Source organism: Myiozetetes cayanensis, unplaced genomic scaffold (genome assembly GCF_022539395.1).
Source record: "Myiozetetes cayanensis isolate MyiCay16 unplaced genomic scaffold, myiCay2020 scf23, whole genome shotgun sequence".
Classification (NCBI taxonomy): Eukaryota; Metazoa; Chordata; class Aves; order Passeriformes; family Tyrannidae; genus Myiozetetes; species Myiozetetes cayanensis.
Genome location: NW_026087445.1, coordinates 6,437,971 through 6,455,047, shown reverse-complemented (window position 1 = coordinate 6,455,047; position 17,077 = coordinate 6,437,971). Strand labels below are relative to the sequence as shown.

The 17,077-nt window shown below is 40.4% G+C and overlaps 1 protein-coding gene across 1 annotated transcript in view; it reads left to right on the top strand.

Annotated features, from left to right (window-relative positions):
- Window positions 1-17,077, top strand: part of MED27 (mediator complex subunit 27) — an 84,189-nt gene that overhangs the window by 23,805 nt on the left and 43,307 nt on the right. Inside the window, exon 3 of the mRNA XM_050320265.1 lies at window positions 8,936-9,066. Within this exon, the coding sequence (XP_050176222.1) occupies window positions 8,936-9,066 (131 nt within the window). The remainder of the gene's footprint in view (window positions 1-8,935; window positions 9,067-17,077) is intronic.

Here is a 17,077-nt window from a genome sequence, read left to right as displayed (position 1 = left end):
GCGAGTTTTGGATTTGGTTGTAAAACATCTCTGTGCTTTTTGCACTCTCTAGTCAGAGTGTGACATCTCCAACAGATGGACAGATAAACTTCCCATAATCCATGCCTTTCGTTTCAGAAGAGGAGATGAGCTTCTCATTTGTAAAAGTTGTTGAGGAAAAAACCTACTCTGTCTAAGTCTGTTGTGTGCTTAGATGTGGGGATGTGAAAATTTGATGGATACACAGCTCAGCACTGGAGCTGCTGATATTTTTGGGACTGTCTGTTTGCAGGTGCAAGGTCAGCCCTGCTTTTGTGTGTACTTTAGGCATTATGAGAGCATTTTCCAGGGAGGTTCAGGTTGGACATCAGAAGAATTTCTGCACTGTTGGGGTGGTTGGGCTTTGGAAGGGGCTGCCCAGGGAGGTGGTGGAGTCACCGTGCCTGGATGTGTTCAGGCAGTGACTGGACGTGGCACTCAGTGCTCTGGGCTGGGTGATGGATGCTGATGGGTGATGATGGGTCACAGGTTGGACCCTCAGAGGTCTTTTCCAACCTTAATGAGTCCGTGATTCTGTTGTGTCTTCAGTGGTGGAACAAGCATCGTGCTCCAATCTGCCTTCCCTCTGGTTTGGCTGATACACTGTCCTGTTTGCTCTTTGTAACCCTCCATTGTCAGGATTGGTTTGGTTTAGTGTTTTCTTAAAGTCTACAATCAAGAGTTGTTTCCAACCTCAGCCCTGCTGGGATGGCAGAACTGCCTTTTTTTTTTTTTTTTCTTTCAGGAACTTTGCTGGTCACACTTCTGTGTTTTCCATCCTCTTGACTATTACAGATTTTGTAAATAGTTTAGAAATGCCAGCTTGTGATGTATGGGCCTCTTTAACATTTCTTTGATTTATGTGCTCTGTGCTGAAAAAAAGCAGAGGAAGCATATTATTCTGGAAAATAATGTTGCCAGTGTTCCGTTTTTTCAGTCTTAGTTAAAAGCTACACTTTTATCAATCAAACCTGATAGATTCTTTTTTCATTCCTAAAAGCATTCATAACTTAACTCTTTAAAATCTTAAGAGATAATTTGACTAAGACTTTTATAAATGTCTGCTTATTTTTGGGGATGTCTAACTTGAACCTTTAACCTGATTTTTAAGAAGTTGCCTTTTTCATGCATTGCAGCTTGGTCACCTAAAGGCAGAGATAGTCAAAAATCACTAAGGGTAGGGAATTTATTTTTTTAAAAAAGTTTGGCCATATGTTGCTGATTTTTTTTTTCTTATATCTGGTGGTGTTTCAGGTAAAATTCCTCAAAGTTCAAATTGCAAGCCATAAATGGCTATTTTGAGAGGTTTGAAAAAAGATAGTTGAGTCTAGAGTTCTTGGTTAATGTGTAATACTGTTTTAGCTGGAGAAAATTTTCAGTGAAACTTCTCAGAGAAGGAAAATCTGGATTGCTCTGCCCCCCAGAAGTCAGCTTGAGATTGAAGGCAAGATATCTCTCATTATTTTCTGATCACAGAAAACCTGAGTAAGGGCAGAAAAGTTCTTTTTTTAATTGCCTTGTGGGGGGGGAGTAAAATAGTTCCAGGTTTTGTTGACCACTGCTTTTCAGTGTTCTGGTTGCAGCACAGTGGTTATGGTCCTTTCCCACAGGTGTTCTGTGGTTGTTTCTCTTTGACCTCCTCCTCCAGAATGCAGCTCATGTCAGACTTCAGCCATCTGTGGTGTTACAGGTGAGGGTGAGAGTTTAAACCTCCTACTCCAACCAGTTATAACTGTGGCCTTTAATTTAAGATTTGCTCTTGTTTGTGGAGAATTGTTTTCTCTGGGTTACTTTGTACAGTCTCGAAAAGAAGGATAAATTAACCTGACTGTGAACATTGTGAAGCTGTAGTAGGAATGTTCTTATAGGGAAATGGGCCACGTGCATCTGTTCCAAAATTCACACTCCAGCTTCAAGCTTTAATTGGTTGTCGCCAGCGGGCTGGAATTTAGCATTCCCAGCAGCCTTGCTTCAGGATGCTTGCTGGCTGTAAAGATAGATATTAGCAAGAGTAACCATTTAAGGAAGAGGTATTTCCAGTTTAAACAGTATTCCTGCAGTCCTTTCTGCTGGCACAGCAGGGTGGTCACCTCTAGTAGAAGCTTTGTCAGGGTGTAACCATCTACCCACGGCATCCCTGCCTGGGGATGAACTGTGTGCTGGGTACTGACCTTCCAGGACAATTATCCCTTCAGGAAGGCCGTGGAAGTCTGAGGAAAGCCAGGTTTCCATGTGCTGACAGAAAGACCCTGGGCTGGGCTGATAGCTGTTGTCTGACACTGGGTGTCTGCTGCTCTAAATATACTGTGCATTTAATTACTATGCAAGCGACCAAAGGCATTTAACAGAAGTTGAAACAATTAAATTTAATGAGTTAAGGGAAAAAATCAATTAGCAGCACAAGTACTGCCTGGTGTCATTACTGTTCCATTCTTGCCCACTAATGGGTTTCCCTCATCTGTGCCTTGACCGTCGGTCTCCCCCTGTCTGACTGTGCCCCTGGACTGGTTGGATTTACATCAACTGCACCTCGTAGACATTTTATTGAAGAACAATATCCATTCCTTTCTTTGTCTGAGAAGTACTTTGTTATAGTGAAGCCCAGCCACAGAGCTGCAAATGGTGGCAGTGCTGCTGGACAGTTTGAGGAGTGTTTCTGTACCTGATTGCAGCCCTTTATTCCACCACTTGGGCTTAAAGTATCTTCACATTTCTTATCTAAGCACCTGAACAACCCCTTCCATGGAGGCAGCAGGTCATTCTTTATACTGACATAGCTGACCTGAGCCCCTGACACCAAAGATTTAGTCTGAGGCTTTAGAAAATAGTAATTTTAGCATGAGAGCCTCGTCCTCAGAGTTCTGGTGGCTGTTTAAGGGAGCACTGGAGGAAGGTACTAATTGTGTCCTTCCTCAGTCTGGAGTTCTAATGATGACTTCCCTCTGCTACAGATTGTTTGTCCTGTACAAAGATAATACTTCTGTCAAAAAGGAGTTAGGGGTTTTCTGTGAGATACTGATCACATGAACTTCTTGGGTTTTTAGATTTTAATGAAATCTGGATTTGAAGTGAACACACAAATGTGAATATACCACACTGAGACCATTATCCTGTACCAGCTCCCTGCCTTGAGCTCAGGGTTGCTTGAAAATGCTGTGGTTTGTTACTGCATGTGGTTTCATTCTGTCATTGAAATGCAGAGCACAATGTAATAATTTGACTTTGCTTTTTGTGATTCTGTCATGTCTGGGTTGTAGCTGCCTATACAGTGAAATAAGTGCCAGTTCATTGAGTTATCATGCAGGAAATATGTATGTTCAAGCCCTTCAGAACACCTGGAGGTATAAACATCTCAAGCATGAAATAGTTATCCTTCTAAAGAGGTAAATTAAGTAGTGTGTAACCCCAGATTGTGATTACTCTGCCTCTTTACCCATTTCAAAGACTGGATCTCTCTAAAACTCAGAGCCTGTTGGCTGTGTGGTGTCCCTTTGTGTTGACATTATCCAAAAAAATCAAGAATATGTCACTGCTGTTAACTATTAAATGGATCCCAGAATACTTTAGGAGAAAAAAGTGTGGAGGAGGAGTAGTGGCTTTTGCAGAGACTTTGAACAGTGCAGGTCATTTTATTGGCAGCAAGGATGCAGATGCTGAAGTTTTGACCAATTCCTTGCAGAAAGTGCTGCCAAATTTGCTATCTCTGCACGGTAAAAAGCCAAAGACTTGCAAGCAGTATTGGAGTGAGGGAACATTCATCAGCAGTCATTCATCAGCAGAACTTCAATGTTTTCGAAAGAAAAGTATGGGAAGAACACACTTGGAGGCTGAAATCTGACAGTAATTAAAACAGCACCCTCAGCGAAAATCCGAACTCAAAGACAATGGAATGAAAACTCTAGCAAAGACAGGCTGTTAAAAGAAACAGGGATATGTATCAGTGCATTTCCTATATATTATCTATCCTATATATATCCTATATATTATATATATATACATAAAGAAAAATGTCTGAACTTGTTTTTGAACTCCCAAGCTGAGGGAGGGAGGGAGGGAGGCAGGAGAGACCTAAGGGAAAAGCAAGATTGTCCATGCAGGCTGATGTTCTCAGGCTGCTCCACGTGCTGATTTATTGAGCAGGATGAGGCCCTGGCTCTGTGCATTTTGGTGCAATGCAAGTACCAGCTGGGGCATGTGAGAGGATTTGAAGAGAAGTGTGAGCTCATTACTTTCCCAGTTGAGTCAGATCAGGATGTTTAGGGAAACATGCAGTAACTTTTGTAGAGGGATTTAAAAAAAAAAAAAGGAATGGGGGGCAGCCTTTGTTCCTGTCATGGATAGGTATTTGTTGCTTAAATGTTCTTGTTTTGGGGGGCATAAATACTTTTTAAAAATTGGAAAAAGTGTCTTAATTAAACTGTAAACTAGAATAAAGACAAAATGTCTAGCTTTCCTGTTAATTGAAAAGCCTGCAACTCAGTTCCACAACAGGAAAACCAACGAGTAAAGAAATCAGAGACAGTTCTTTTGGTTTATTGATGCTGTTTTGGTCAAGTCAAGAATTCAGCTATGCTAAAATGATCAGACGTTGTTTGGAGAGAAAGAGAATTTCCAAACCGGCCTCATTATCTGAGAGAAACTAAAAAATCTCAATTAAGGTGGTGTAATTTTTCTCTTGCCTACTTTAGTGTGCAGAGATGAAACTGGGGGAGTGTCCTGCTCGCTTTTTCAAAAGAACAAGCAGAGTTTTTTCATAATGCACAAATCCCTTGTTAGCTGGAAGGGGGGAGAAATAGTTTAATGATGAGGGGCAGAGCATCTTAAAGGAGGCAAATGTGCATCCCCAGGATTTCAGTGAACTTGGAAAATGCCACCAGGGGTAAGTATCTGGCAGCCACATCTGTGAAATTCCCTTTCTTAGAGGAATGGAAATAAACATTTTTTATATTACCTATAGCTGAGAAAAATGCTTTTCTATTTATGGTTGTGGTCAGTAAGTACATAAGAATGGAAAAAACAGGGTAATGTGATTGTAAAGAACATCAGATTTCACTTTCTAAAGGAAACCTGTTGGTGCTTAAAAAGCTTTAAATAATGGCAATATGTAAATGTAATGTGTAACTGTGAGCTGATGTGATCAGATTTAAATGCTCCAAGTGGTTGGTTGTTTCTTTTTCCCTTTTTTTTTGGGGGGGGAAGAGGTGGTTTCTTTTCCCTGATTCTTACCTTCTTTCAACCAATTTTGCAGCTTTGCTTGGCCTTGGCAGTAAGTGCAGTGCCCTGACTTGTTTGCTCAGCACTCAGCACATGCAAAACCTCCAGCCCATGAATTATGTAAACTGAAGACCTCTCGACCCAGAGTCATTCTAATGGTGGAGCTTTAATTTTTAAAAGTTTTCCGATGTCCATATCTGTAGTTTCATAACATGCGCTGCAGGGTAATCCTGCAGGCCAAGGTGCAAACCTGTCACGAGCTGCTCAGGGCATTTCTGTTAAAAGAAGGGGCCTTTCTGCAGGTTCTGGTTTGGCTGCAGCAGAAATTTTCTTCTTTCCCCCCTCACAATGGGATTTCTGGGGGAATGGAGGGGTTCTTTTTTGTTGTTTTGATTGTTTGAGGAGGAGTGTTACCTTATTTCTGGTAAGAAGAGTCAACGGGGTGGAAGAAATAAAAGTTCTTATGTGATTAACATCTTAAAAAATATTAATGCTTTCAGAGCTAAATCAAATCTGTGATTCTCTAACACATGTTTTCTGTTTAAGGTTTATGTGAAAGCCAAAGAAATCTTATGGGATTGATCAAATTGCCCTCCTTACAGTTACAGCCATGAGAAAAGTGACTCCCAAGTGCTTTCTCTGTTGTGATGTATTTCCCTTAGTGAGGAAGATTGACAGCTGTTAATATATGAATGTAGTTTTCATATATACTCAGGAACACTGAAAATGTGAATTATGGCACCTGGAAAACATTAGTGATAGTATTTTCTTCTAAAAAACATAGGCCATGTGACCATTAAAGTAGAAAAATAATGAATCTTAAAAACATTTTAAAAGTAATCCAAGTTCTGTTTTTATTTACCTTTCCTCTAAAGCTTCTGTATATACTGAAGTGTTATTTTCAGTACTTTTCATACATCCTTGAGAACTGGAGTCGCTTTTGATTTTAAAATGTAGAATTCACACATCTACTTGGAACTGTACTTTTAAGAAAAATATCAGCTATCATGAGACTCATCATGAAACTCTGCAGGTTGGCACTGGGGTAAATCCTGGCTGCTAAATGTTGTAAATTGATTTTTGTTGTCGTTGTCTTTGATTTCTTGGTTTTCTGAAATAGATTTTGTTTCATCTCCACGTACTGGGGGGGGGGAAGATCCATCTTATTGAAATTGTGTGGAGGAATATTTCATTAGGCAGTAAAGACACACCAACCAGTTGGAATTCCCCAAAGCTGAAAGACATGGATGCTGTAATAAAGCCTCTGTATGAGGGGGAATTCCTTTGCAGCTGATAAAGGAAGGATTTGCAGCACTAGTTGTGCTGCACCAATACTCATTTCAGGGAGTATTTACCATATTTAATGGATGAAGCCGTGGCTGTTTGCCATTCTGTTAACCCTCAAAGTGTTTGTGTCCCGTGAGCTCATCTCAACTGCCCTGCATGAACCCTCCAGCACCCACAGCACCCTCTGACAGGACATTTCACCTGCATGCCCTGAGGTGGAGAGAGTATTAGTAAGCAAAAATTTGGTTTGTTTTTAGCTGAGATTTTTCTCTCCTGGCCGATGCTGGCAGGCAAAGGGGTTTATTTTGCAAGAGGAAAAAGGGGACTGAATGGCACGTGTTTTATCCATCAGACTGAAGGGTCTCTTGGCTCTAGTTCTGATGCTTGTGGTCCAGCTTTGGCACTATTTTCAGTCTCTTTTCTGCTCCTTGGAACAAATGATGAAGAAATTTTCCCAGTCCCTTCAGTTAACACCCCTTGTCCCCAAAAAGGAGTGCATCCTGTGCAGTGCAGTCTGTGACACTTTAATAATGCATAAATCAAGTTGGACAGAAGCTACCTGTCAGTTTTATTAACTTTGACCTTTTCTCCCAATATAAAGATGGTTTGGTAAATATTTAATCACCCTTATAGATTTTGACAGTTGGATCTGCATTCCTAGGAGCAAAGGCAGATTATGAAGAAATACTTAAAATTAGTAAAAATAGCTTAATCACTGGGAGTTAACTTTGAAGGACAGAATTGTTTTTTGAAATGTATTTCTTTTTTATTCCTTTTATTGTGTTTTTCTTTTTTTTAATGCCTGACCACTAAATGTCAGACTGGGAGGTCATGAAATATTTTTAAAAGGTTGCCTTTAAAATCCATCTCTGATGAGCCCTGGTGATTAACTCCTCTTCTGAGCAGGTGTCCAAATGGTGTGATTTACCTGAAATACCTGGCAGTGTCGTTCTGCACAGGCAGCATCAGTGAATGGTGTCACCAGCACCAAGTGGTGAGGGAGAACTGCAGGAGGAAAAGGGAAAAGCATATTCCTGGAGTCTGAGGGGTCTTCTACCAGAGCTGTCTTTCCTTTAAATTCCCTGCAAATCCAGGTAGTGAAGATTGAAAACTAAACCCCTGACACTGAAACATCACCTTTCAAGCACGGACCCTCCGTCGCTCCCACTGATTTTTTTTCATTTCAGAAAACTGTCGGAGAGAAACAAATTTGAGCAAAATTCATCGGTTGGGGCAGCACAATCCCCCCTCCCTGTTCCTGGTGGAACATCCTTCTGATGAGCCTGTTAGAAATCCTTCTGGATGTGCTGAGCACTGACATTTGAGGCAGATTGGCTCACGGAATCCCTTCCCTCATTTTCAGAGCCATTTTCAAGTGGATCACTTCTAAACTTTGTTTCCCTCCTTTTAAATCAGTTCCTGCAGAGCAGCTTGACTTGAGACCACTTTATTTTTCTGAACATTTTTAAGTCACAGTTTTCTAACCATAACCCCTTTTGTTTTTTAGCTGCAGACCTTGGGCTTGGAGGTGTTAACGTGTGAAATGGTTCACCTTTAGCAGGACAGATCTTCAGACAATTTAATGAACATGTGGAGGAAGGCATTGGAATGATGAAGGAAATTGTACATGTCTGAATCTTCTGCTTTAAAAATGGGAAACTAAGAACATAATTGGAAGTTTTCAGAGAGGAACTTGTGACTTGTTGCACTTGGAGCTGGTTTCAGGGCAAGCACAGCTCTGTGGCTGTTCTTAAATCTGAGAGCTGTGGGAGGGCACTCAAAATCCTGCAGATTCACGTTGTGTCCTTCATAAATTTGTCTTTTATTGGCAAGGAAAAAGAGAAGTTTAGAGGAGAAAGGTACTGAATGTGAATCTTTCTGCAGTGCTGTGGAGATGTGTGAGGAGGTATTTTAAAGGCGAGGTTTTTATTTACAGTGGTAGAAACTTCTTTGTGAATGTTTTGTGGTTTTTATGTTTAAGGAAGAAAAGATGAGTGTTATTTCTAAAAAGCTGGTTTATACAGTGAAAGGGTTGCCTCTATCTTCCTCTTATCATCTTCCTAAAAGTAAGAGTTCTTGGTCCCTTGGGAGGGAGAAACAGCCTTAACATGTAAAAGCAAGCCCAGGTTTCAGGAGAGTTAGGCTTGAGAGGAAGCCTTTGATTCATCATCTTACTTGCCCTAATGCATAACTTCCTCCTATTGCCTATTTCACAGCAGACTTTTTCCCTGTGCTTTTATTCCCATCATCTTCCATCCGAGCAGTAGATCTGAAATCCCAAAATCCCATACATATATTAACTGACTGACGGGCTGTAATTTGAGTCATGTGGAACAGGTAGTAGAGGACTGACACAGACAGAGTACTGCAGTGGTGTGGTTTTTAATACACCCATGTGGTTTTTTTTCTCCTCCAGCTGCAGTACCATGCTGGGCTGGCATCTGGCCTTTTGAATCAGCAGTCCCTGAAGCGTTCGGCCAACCAGATGGGAGTCTCTGCAAAGCGCAGACCCAAAGCCCAGCCAACAACTCTTGTCTTACCTCCTCAGTAAGTAAGGGAATAAGTGGAAGAATTTCCATGGTGGGTGGGCCAGATTGTTTCTTTTAAACTTTTTACTGTAATTCTTGTCTTATCTCTTTGTTAAGTTACGAAATATCTGGAATAATTTCCATTGTGGGGGGTGGAGGGGACAGATTTATTTTGAACTTTTGGTCGTGTTTTTCTTGAATCATCATCATAGCACCCTCGTGCTTGTATTCTTGCTTCATACACTATAGCTTACTCTTGTTGGATGGGTGGGTACCTTATGGAACCAGTATTTTGTCTCCTCTGTTGGTGGAGGCACCGTCACAGCAGAAAACCTGCGAGGATTCTTTGTAGCAGGTCGTGAAAAGTTCCTGCAGCACGAGCTTGTCATTGAGGAACGATGTTCCCCTGATTAGTATGACTTGGAGCTTCAAGGAGGACTTTTCTGAAGGTCCTGAAAGATGAAGCCAGAAAGTCTTTGGTGTGAGTACTTTCTCGGCAAACGTCTGTTCCGAGTCCATCTGTTCACCATATGTTAATTTTGCGTTGGATCTGAACCTCTTTTCCAGGTGACAAGCAATTATGAGGACACTTAGGAACTATTTGAGGACAGAGGGTATCAACACTTGAGGCAGCCTGTGTGCTGATGCCAAAAACACAGAGATGTCCACAGCTAAGCTTATAAATTAATAAACTCGCCTAAATTATTTAGTTACATGTAAGAAAATGATTATTATGTAGAAAATGAAGTGCTAAGCAATTGTTCATCGTACTGAGCATCCTTGTAGTTTGTGGAAACTGCCTGCTTTTCTTCATGGAACAAGCGTCACTGATGTATAAACACTGTGCTACCAAAAACCTTGTCGTTGCAATAATAAAAGTCCCTGTTGTCACCAGAGCCCACAGACCTGTGTTTAGCTTTTTTTTTTTTTTTTTCTTAAAGGAAATGAGAAAAAAATCAGAGTCAATAGAGCTTTCCCCTTGTATATTAACTTTAAAGTGCTGGTAATTCAAGAATCCATAAAATGTTCTATTGTTTTTCCAATACATCAGACAAAGGAGAGTTAGGAGGGTGGCTCAGCAGAGGTTTGAAAACCAGATGTTGTTTCTCTGATAGGTGTGAAAGAACTGTGGGGGGATATTGTGACAAAACTGGCCAAACAGTTTTCTCCCCCTGTTGGGGTATCTGGAACTTCAAATGGACTTCTCCAAGAAGTCTATAAACTGGATTACTGTGGTACCAGTTGCCACAGTTTTTTCAGAAAGTCTGTAAAATATTTTGGTGGTTTGTTTGGTTTTTTTTGATCGTGGCTTCTCTAGTTACTAGAAATATATATAGAGAAAGAGCTGGCTTCTGTTCTTGTACAGAAAAATCTGTTCTTCAACAGCTGCAGCTGTATAAATCTTAATGTGAGATACATAATATACATTTTTAAAAGTATTGTATGTCTTTTCATCTGCAAGTGATTTTTCCTTCCTTGGGGCATTTACCTAGAAATTTTAATGTGGTTGCTCAACTTCACCCAGTAGCTGAATTATGTTTCAGTATCTTATTACCACTTCCAGCATTATTTACAGGGAAAATGTGTTTCTGCTGAGCTGGTCCTTTGTCTGTCACTGGTTTCCTCCTCTTTGGCTTCTCTTTGCCCTTTCCATATTTGTTCTTATTTGCTATCTTGGTGTGTCTTAAGAGAATAATAGTTATATTAAGTCAAATCAAATACCTGTTGAGCTCAATATCTTGTCTCCAACACAGGGCAGAAGCAGATTATGAAAAGACTTATGAAAATAGGCTTATGAAAAGTATTTAAAAAAAGAGAGAAGTGTGACAAATGGATTTTAATATCTTGATTTTACTGTAGTTTCATGCAAATAATGATGAATCATACTGTGATATTTCTCCCCCCTTCATTCTCTATAAAATGCAAAAGAAGAAAACATCCAGGTGCAAAACTACAGATCTCCTTGAAAGGGCATCCTGAATACTAATATTCCCATGGTAATTCAAGGACTGAGGGTTTTTTTTTAAGCTTTATTAATTCATCAAGAAAGGGGTAACTATTTCTTGGTCTGTCTTTGCTCTGATGTGTGCTATTAAAACCAAGTTCAGTGACAAGTCTTTGAGCTGAGTAACAATGAGTCAAGTGTTTATTAAATGTTGTTCAGAGTTAGCTATATTATCTGGAGCCTTCCTTAAACATAAGTAGTCAAGACCAGCTGTATGCCAAAATGTCATTTTAGGAGAGCAGATTGGAACAAACAGCGACACTGCAGTCATTCCTTTCTGCCAGCACAGGAATGCAGGAACCACTTGCTCAGGAGGTATCATAGGTGATGATTTGGGCAAAGGAGTCTTCTAAAACCTGTTTTAATCTTATGCAGATTTTGCACATGGGTAGTTTGACTGTAAACATGTCTTAGTTTGAGTTAAAGGCAACATTAGAGAGCACGTTACTAATCTCCTTATTTATTTATGTTCCTGCTTCTTGAAGAAGCTGCATGAGTAACTTTGGCTATTGCACAACCCTCTTAATGGCAGTGGTGCAAGCTGAGCAGTTATCTTTGATCTTTACTGCTGTGGTGAGACTCCAGTTGTATTCCACAAACTAAACATACCCAAATGCTGTTTCTTCTCATAAGGGTGGTGATACAACCCAAGAATCAAATTTTGTGTCAATTCACTGTTCACTTGAGCCCTCAGTCTCTCTCTCTGCTCTGTTTTTCTTCTTTTTTCCTCTCCAAAATGCCTTTAAAAAAAAAAAAAGGAACAAACCAAACCCCAAACCTTTTGGTCTGTCTTGGGGGCTCTGCCATCTCTTTCTTTATTTAAACTCACAGAAAGGGTTTCAGTAATGGCAAAGCTGATTCTTGGTGGGCCCCCAGCCCTTTGTCTCTCGCCAGCCTCAGGGTGAGTTGTGACAACCTCAGGGTGTCTTGGAGGTGAGAAGCTCTAGTTTTTCACCAGTTAATACAGGAAACAACAGCAGCAATTTTGAGTCAAAAAGGTGGTTTTGAATATGGAAGGTCTTTGTCCTGTGCAACCACTACCAGGAAAATTTACATTTTCTTGCTCCTCAAGGTGCTGAACAGTTTCAAAGAGAGAGGCCTTTTGCTTTTCAGTAGTGGTTTTCACTGGCTCTGAAAGTGCAGAAAGGAAGGCTGGATTGATGAGTGTCTCACTTCTAGCCAAATGATCTGTGTGAGAAAATGACTAACTGCTGGCTGCTTTCTCTGCCTGCTTTGTCCCTCCTTCTGTCTTCTATTAACAAGACATCTCCCTGTACGTGTTAATAGATGCGTTCCCTCACATGCTTCTCATCTGGCTGCTGGTCCCTTCCTTCTGTTAAGGAGTCTCAAAGCAGTGTTTGCTGAAGTGCTGAAAGCTGTCAGCTCCTTCCCAGTGACTGGGGAAGTGTTTGTGTGCAGCCCTTGTGAAAACCAGGGTGGCTGCCTCTGGTTTGAAATCAATAAATAAGGATAATAAGAAATGACAGCTTGGTTTTTCCTTTCCTCTTGAAATGTAGTAATTGATGCAGTTAATTAATCTTGTATTATTTTGCTTTGGCACCACTTCTCCAAAGCAGATTCCCAGTTGTGGAGTTGTCTCCATGACCCTAAGGGAGCAGAATGTTCCCTGGGGTTGCCCACAGAGATGGTCCCTGCTGGTGGAACACCCTCCTGGGATCCCAGCAGACTCTGGAGTGTCACTGTCCAGCTGGAAAATGACAGCAATGAGTCACTGTGAGATGAGGAAGAAAAGAGGAAGCGGAGGATGTTGACTGTATTTTTGCAGTGGAGTTCATTGTCCCACACAAGAGGGTCAGTTAGTTTTAATGGGAATTTTTAGGGGTCTCAGTTGGAAACCCTGTGACTTCAATAGCTCTGTTGTCTGGGGCCTTCTTAGTGCTCCCAGATTAATCATCTGTCTTCTCTGTCTGGAAGAAAATTGCCAGAACAAGAACTTGATCACAGCAAAAGGTACTGAGACTCTTGCCCTTTATGGTACCTTTTAGGGTCATTTGTTGTCACTTTGTGGTTTTGGAGAAATAAGCACACTATAAACAATAAACAAGTGGAAGTCTGGTTCTTGTTTGACAACTTCAGGCTCAATGAACAGAGAGGTTTGAGTAAAAGAGAGTCCAATTTTTTTTTTTTATTTTAAGGTTCTTCAACTTGTCTTGTAAATCTCTTGTGGTCTGATGGATGCCACAACCTGACAGTGAAAACATTGTAATAGACTGAGTAAAAATATCTGTGAATTTGTACTCTATTGCTGGGGGCACACCAGCAAAATTACTTTTCCTTTATTAAAAAAAAAAGGACATGACATTGTTCTAGATAAATGAGCCACAAAAACCTGTGAAGGTTTTCTTTTAGGAGATAGTAAGGATGTATTTGAGGATACAGAGACTCTGGACAGCCACGTTGTTTCTACCACTTGTTCTGGGTGAGATGGGAGAGGTCTGTAATCTGCTCTCTACATCTCAGAATCCATTTGGATTCTTCTTCTAGAGATTAATATATCCAAAAGAAGTCTGTGCTTTTTCCATCCTTTGGAACTACATCAGCTAAAGATGTGAGTGGTCTCTTAAACAAAGTTAATTTACTGGCTCAGCAGGTATCTGTTCATCTGGATTTGGAAAAGAAATGTGCAGATATCCCAAACTCTGTGTTTATTGTAGCTTGATTCAATACCAGCATAGTCAAAGGGCTGTTCTGTCATAGCATTGATTCCCTGTCAATTTAATGGTTCTATCATATAATTACTGTCAGATTCTGTTGTGTTTGTGTACTGTGTACATAGAATTGTGCACTGTCAATTCTGTTGCTATTTTTAACATTTAACTGAAAGGTGTGTGTGTACATACATATATACACACACATATATATATTTATAAACTATACACTCAGTCATCAGATGTGCCAGAAGAAATTATTTGGAACTTAGCTTGTATAATTTATCATTTTTGTGTTAAGGAAAAATCCTGGTGAGGATTTTTTTCTCTTCCTTTGCCAAGAGTTTTTTGAAGGAAAACATTTTTTTTTTCATCATTTTGTTTTATAAACAGCATCTAATTGCTTCCTAGGTTCTGGGCTTTTCATCATGAAAGAAAGGCAGGATATTCTAAAGGTAATGACAAAGCATGCTTAAGGCAGTAAATGCTCATCAGTTTTGTATTTTTTAAGAGAAATGGTTTAAAATATGCTTCTCCAGTCTGACCTGGCTGTGTTAGAGATCTGAAATGCCAGCTGGGGATTCACACTTTGAAACCAAGTGCCCAAGGCCAGGTTGGGCAGGGCTTGGAACAACCTGCTCTCGTGGAAGGTGTCCCTGCCCGTGGCAGGGGTGGAGTGAGAAGATCTTTAAGGTCCCTTCCAACCCAAACCTTCTGTGATTCTGTGATGAGTCTGATGTGCCGGTTCCACTGTGGGCAGTGGGATTATTTATATTTAACATATGAGTGTTGTTAGTGCAGTAATTCAGTACTGTGAGCTGGACTCCAACCTCTGAGCCTCTTCTTGAAGTATTCAGGAGTAGAAGAGCCAAGTGTGGGGCTGTATTTTCCCTTTTGGGAAAAGTCATCCGAAGTTTTTCGTGCAGTTGTGAAATTCTTCATTCCCTGTACTGGCAAAGCTGCATTAAGTATCAATATTCATTAAGTACCATGGAGATGATAATGTAATAAAGCAATAATCCTCAGGCCCACATCTGTACTTCTCACTAGAAGAGCTGAGGTTGAGAATATAATTAAAGATTAAAACTCTGTTTGCATTCTGGAACATGGAGATATCTTTTCGTACATGATGGGGAATTGTATTAATAAGGAAGAGATCAGTTTCCAATAACTTTCAATACTGGGAGCTCATTTCATATCCCTGTTCATGTTTAAGTTTCTCATGGAATTCCTTTAGCTTGGTTTTAGCAAGACAGTGCAACAGGAACTGTAAAAGAATGTGTTGCTGAAACATGTGACCCTTTTGCTCCAGAAATTAATCCCTTTTCATATGAAGGAAAAAAGATTAAAAATTAGTTCTTTATATTGTAAGACAATTATATTTACAAGAATAAGTTTAATTACTTTGCAGCCATGTACTGTGTCAGCGGAACATTAATTTTAGTACTTGATGTCTTGTGCACAGTTTGGATCACACCATTCTGCTGTTTTCTTTTTATTTTTAGTAAATTGTTGAACACCTGTTCCCCAGCTGTTCTGTGGAGCTGTTTCAGTGGCAGTTCCAGGGTATTGCCATGCACTGACATTGCATTTATCCCTCACTGCCATTCTGTTCAGCGGGCTCAGGGGTTACATGCAGGATCTTTTGATACTCAAGTCTCATACTTCAATTAAATAGAAAATACCTTTAGTACCTTCTATATTGTACTTCACCAGCTTGTTAAGTAACTCTTACTTTCCCTTATTTCAAAGAATCTCAGCCAATTGGTTCTTTGCTTTTTTCTTTCCTTCCTGCCCATATATTTGGTGTTGATATATGTGGTCAGTCTTTGTTAAAGGTTTCTTTGTCTTGCTTTTTTACTAAGCTTCCTAATTTTGCCCATGTCAAAAATACTGGCTTTCCCCTCTCAGATATTGGTATTTTATCTACCTAAGCTAGTCTAGTTAGGTAGAGTGCCAGTTCTTTGTAACCTCTGATAAAAAACTGGTTGTGCTCTTGAAGCAGGTGGGTTTGTGAGCTTTGTCCATTCCCTGGAGGCAAATGTGTTTCAGTTCTAAAATCCATGCTGGATTATTGCTCCATTCCTGTTCTAAACACAGTGGTGCTGGAGGGGGTTGGTGTAATGATGTGCTTGGACAGTCTCTGCTCCTCTGGAATTTTTCACAGCAATACAAATAGTGTATATGTAGTATTTAGTTTCTCTAAAGGAAAACTGCAGAATATCCAAACTGCCACCTACAGCTCTGCTTCAGAGAGCAGCAGCATCCTCAAGTGAAATTCCAAACCATGTAGAATATAATAGAGAATAATGAGCAAACAGGAACCAGCATTGTGACAGCTTTGTTACAGGAAAATAAGTGCTGAGGAATTCAGATCACAATGAATTTCGGCAGCTCTTGAAACTATGGTTGTTCCAAGTTATTTTATGATACAGCCATGTTTGGTTTGTTTGGGATTTTTTCTTCAATTTTCCCTGCTGCTTCCCAAGCAGAGATGACACCAATTGCTTTTTAGACAAGTTGTTTTACAGGAAAGAAACCCGACCTTTATAGAGAAAGGCTCGCTTTAGTGAGACCCTTGGGTACTTCTGGTTCTCTGAAGCACAGTAATAAGTATTAAGGTTGGATCCTGGGGCACAGGAGGAAAGTTGTAATTCTGTAATCCCAGTTTGTTAATTTTCCTCTTAATGGCGTTTCCCCACCACTGAAAGCTGAGAAGTCCGGATTACTACAAAGTACGGTATTAGAAATTCTGATCTAAGTTACTCTTAGACTCAATGGCAGACATTTATGGACAGCTTGGATCTGGTTCTTTCAGATTCAGTAGCCAGAACACTCAGATCCTAAGGCTGGGGAAGCATCTGCCTTGACTGAACCCACCTGTATTACAAATCATGAGGGACAGTTCCAAGGTGACAACACCCAGTTAACCTGTCCTGAACTGAATTTCCCAAGAGAACAGCTGTGTGTGTGTTTGGGGGGGTTGTTGTGTTTTCCTGTCTGGATTTCAGATGTAACACAGGTGAGTCCGCCCCTCCCTGTCATTTGGATAAGGGATGATTCTAAGCTGTTAAAGGCAGATGTTTTCTGTTCCTCCTGGCCCATGTCAACAGCAGTGACAACTGTTCCAGCTTCCAGAGCTGTTCTCAGGCACAGGGCAGTGATGGGCCGGCTGCTCCTTTATCCTGCTGCTTTGTGTGTGTTTTGTGTAAATACTGGGGGGGAGAAAAGCAGCCTGCTATTAAATGTGATGGTAATCTGTCTCCCTGTGTCATGTGGTATTTACTGTTTAGTACTCAATATAATGTAACTGGAAAGAAAAAAATGCACAGAGCAGTTCTAATTCATGAGGAGCT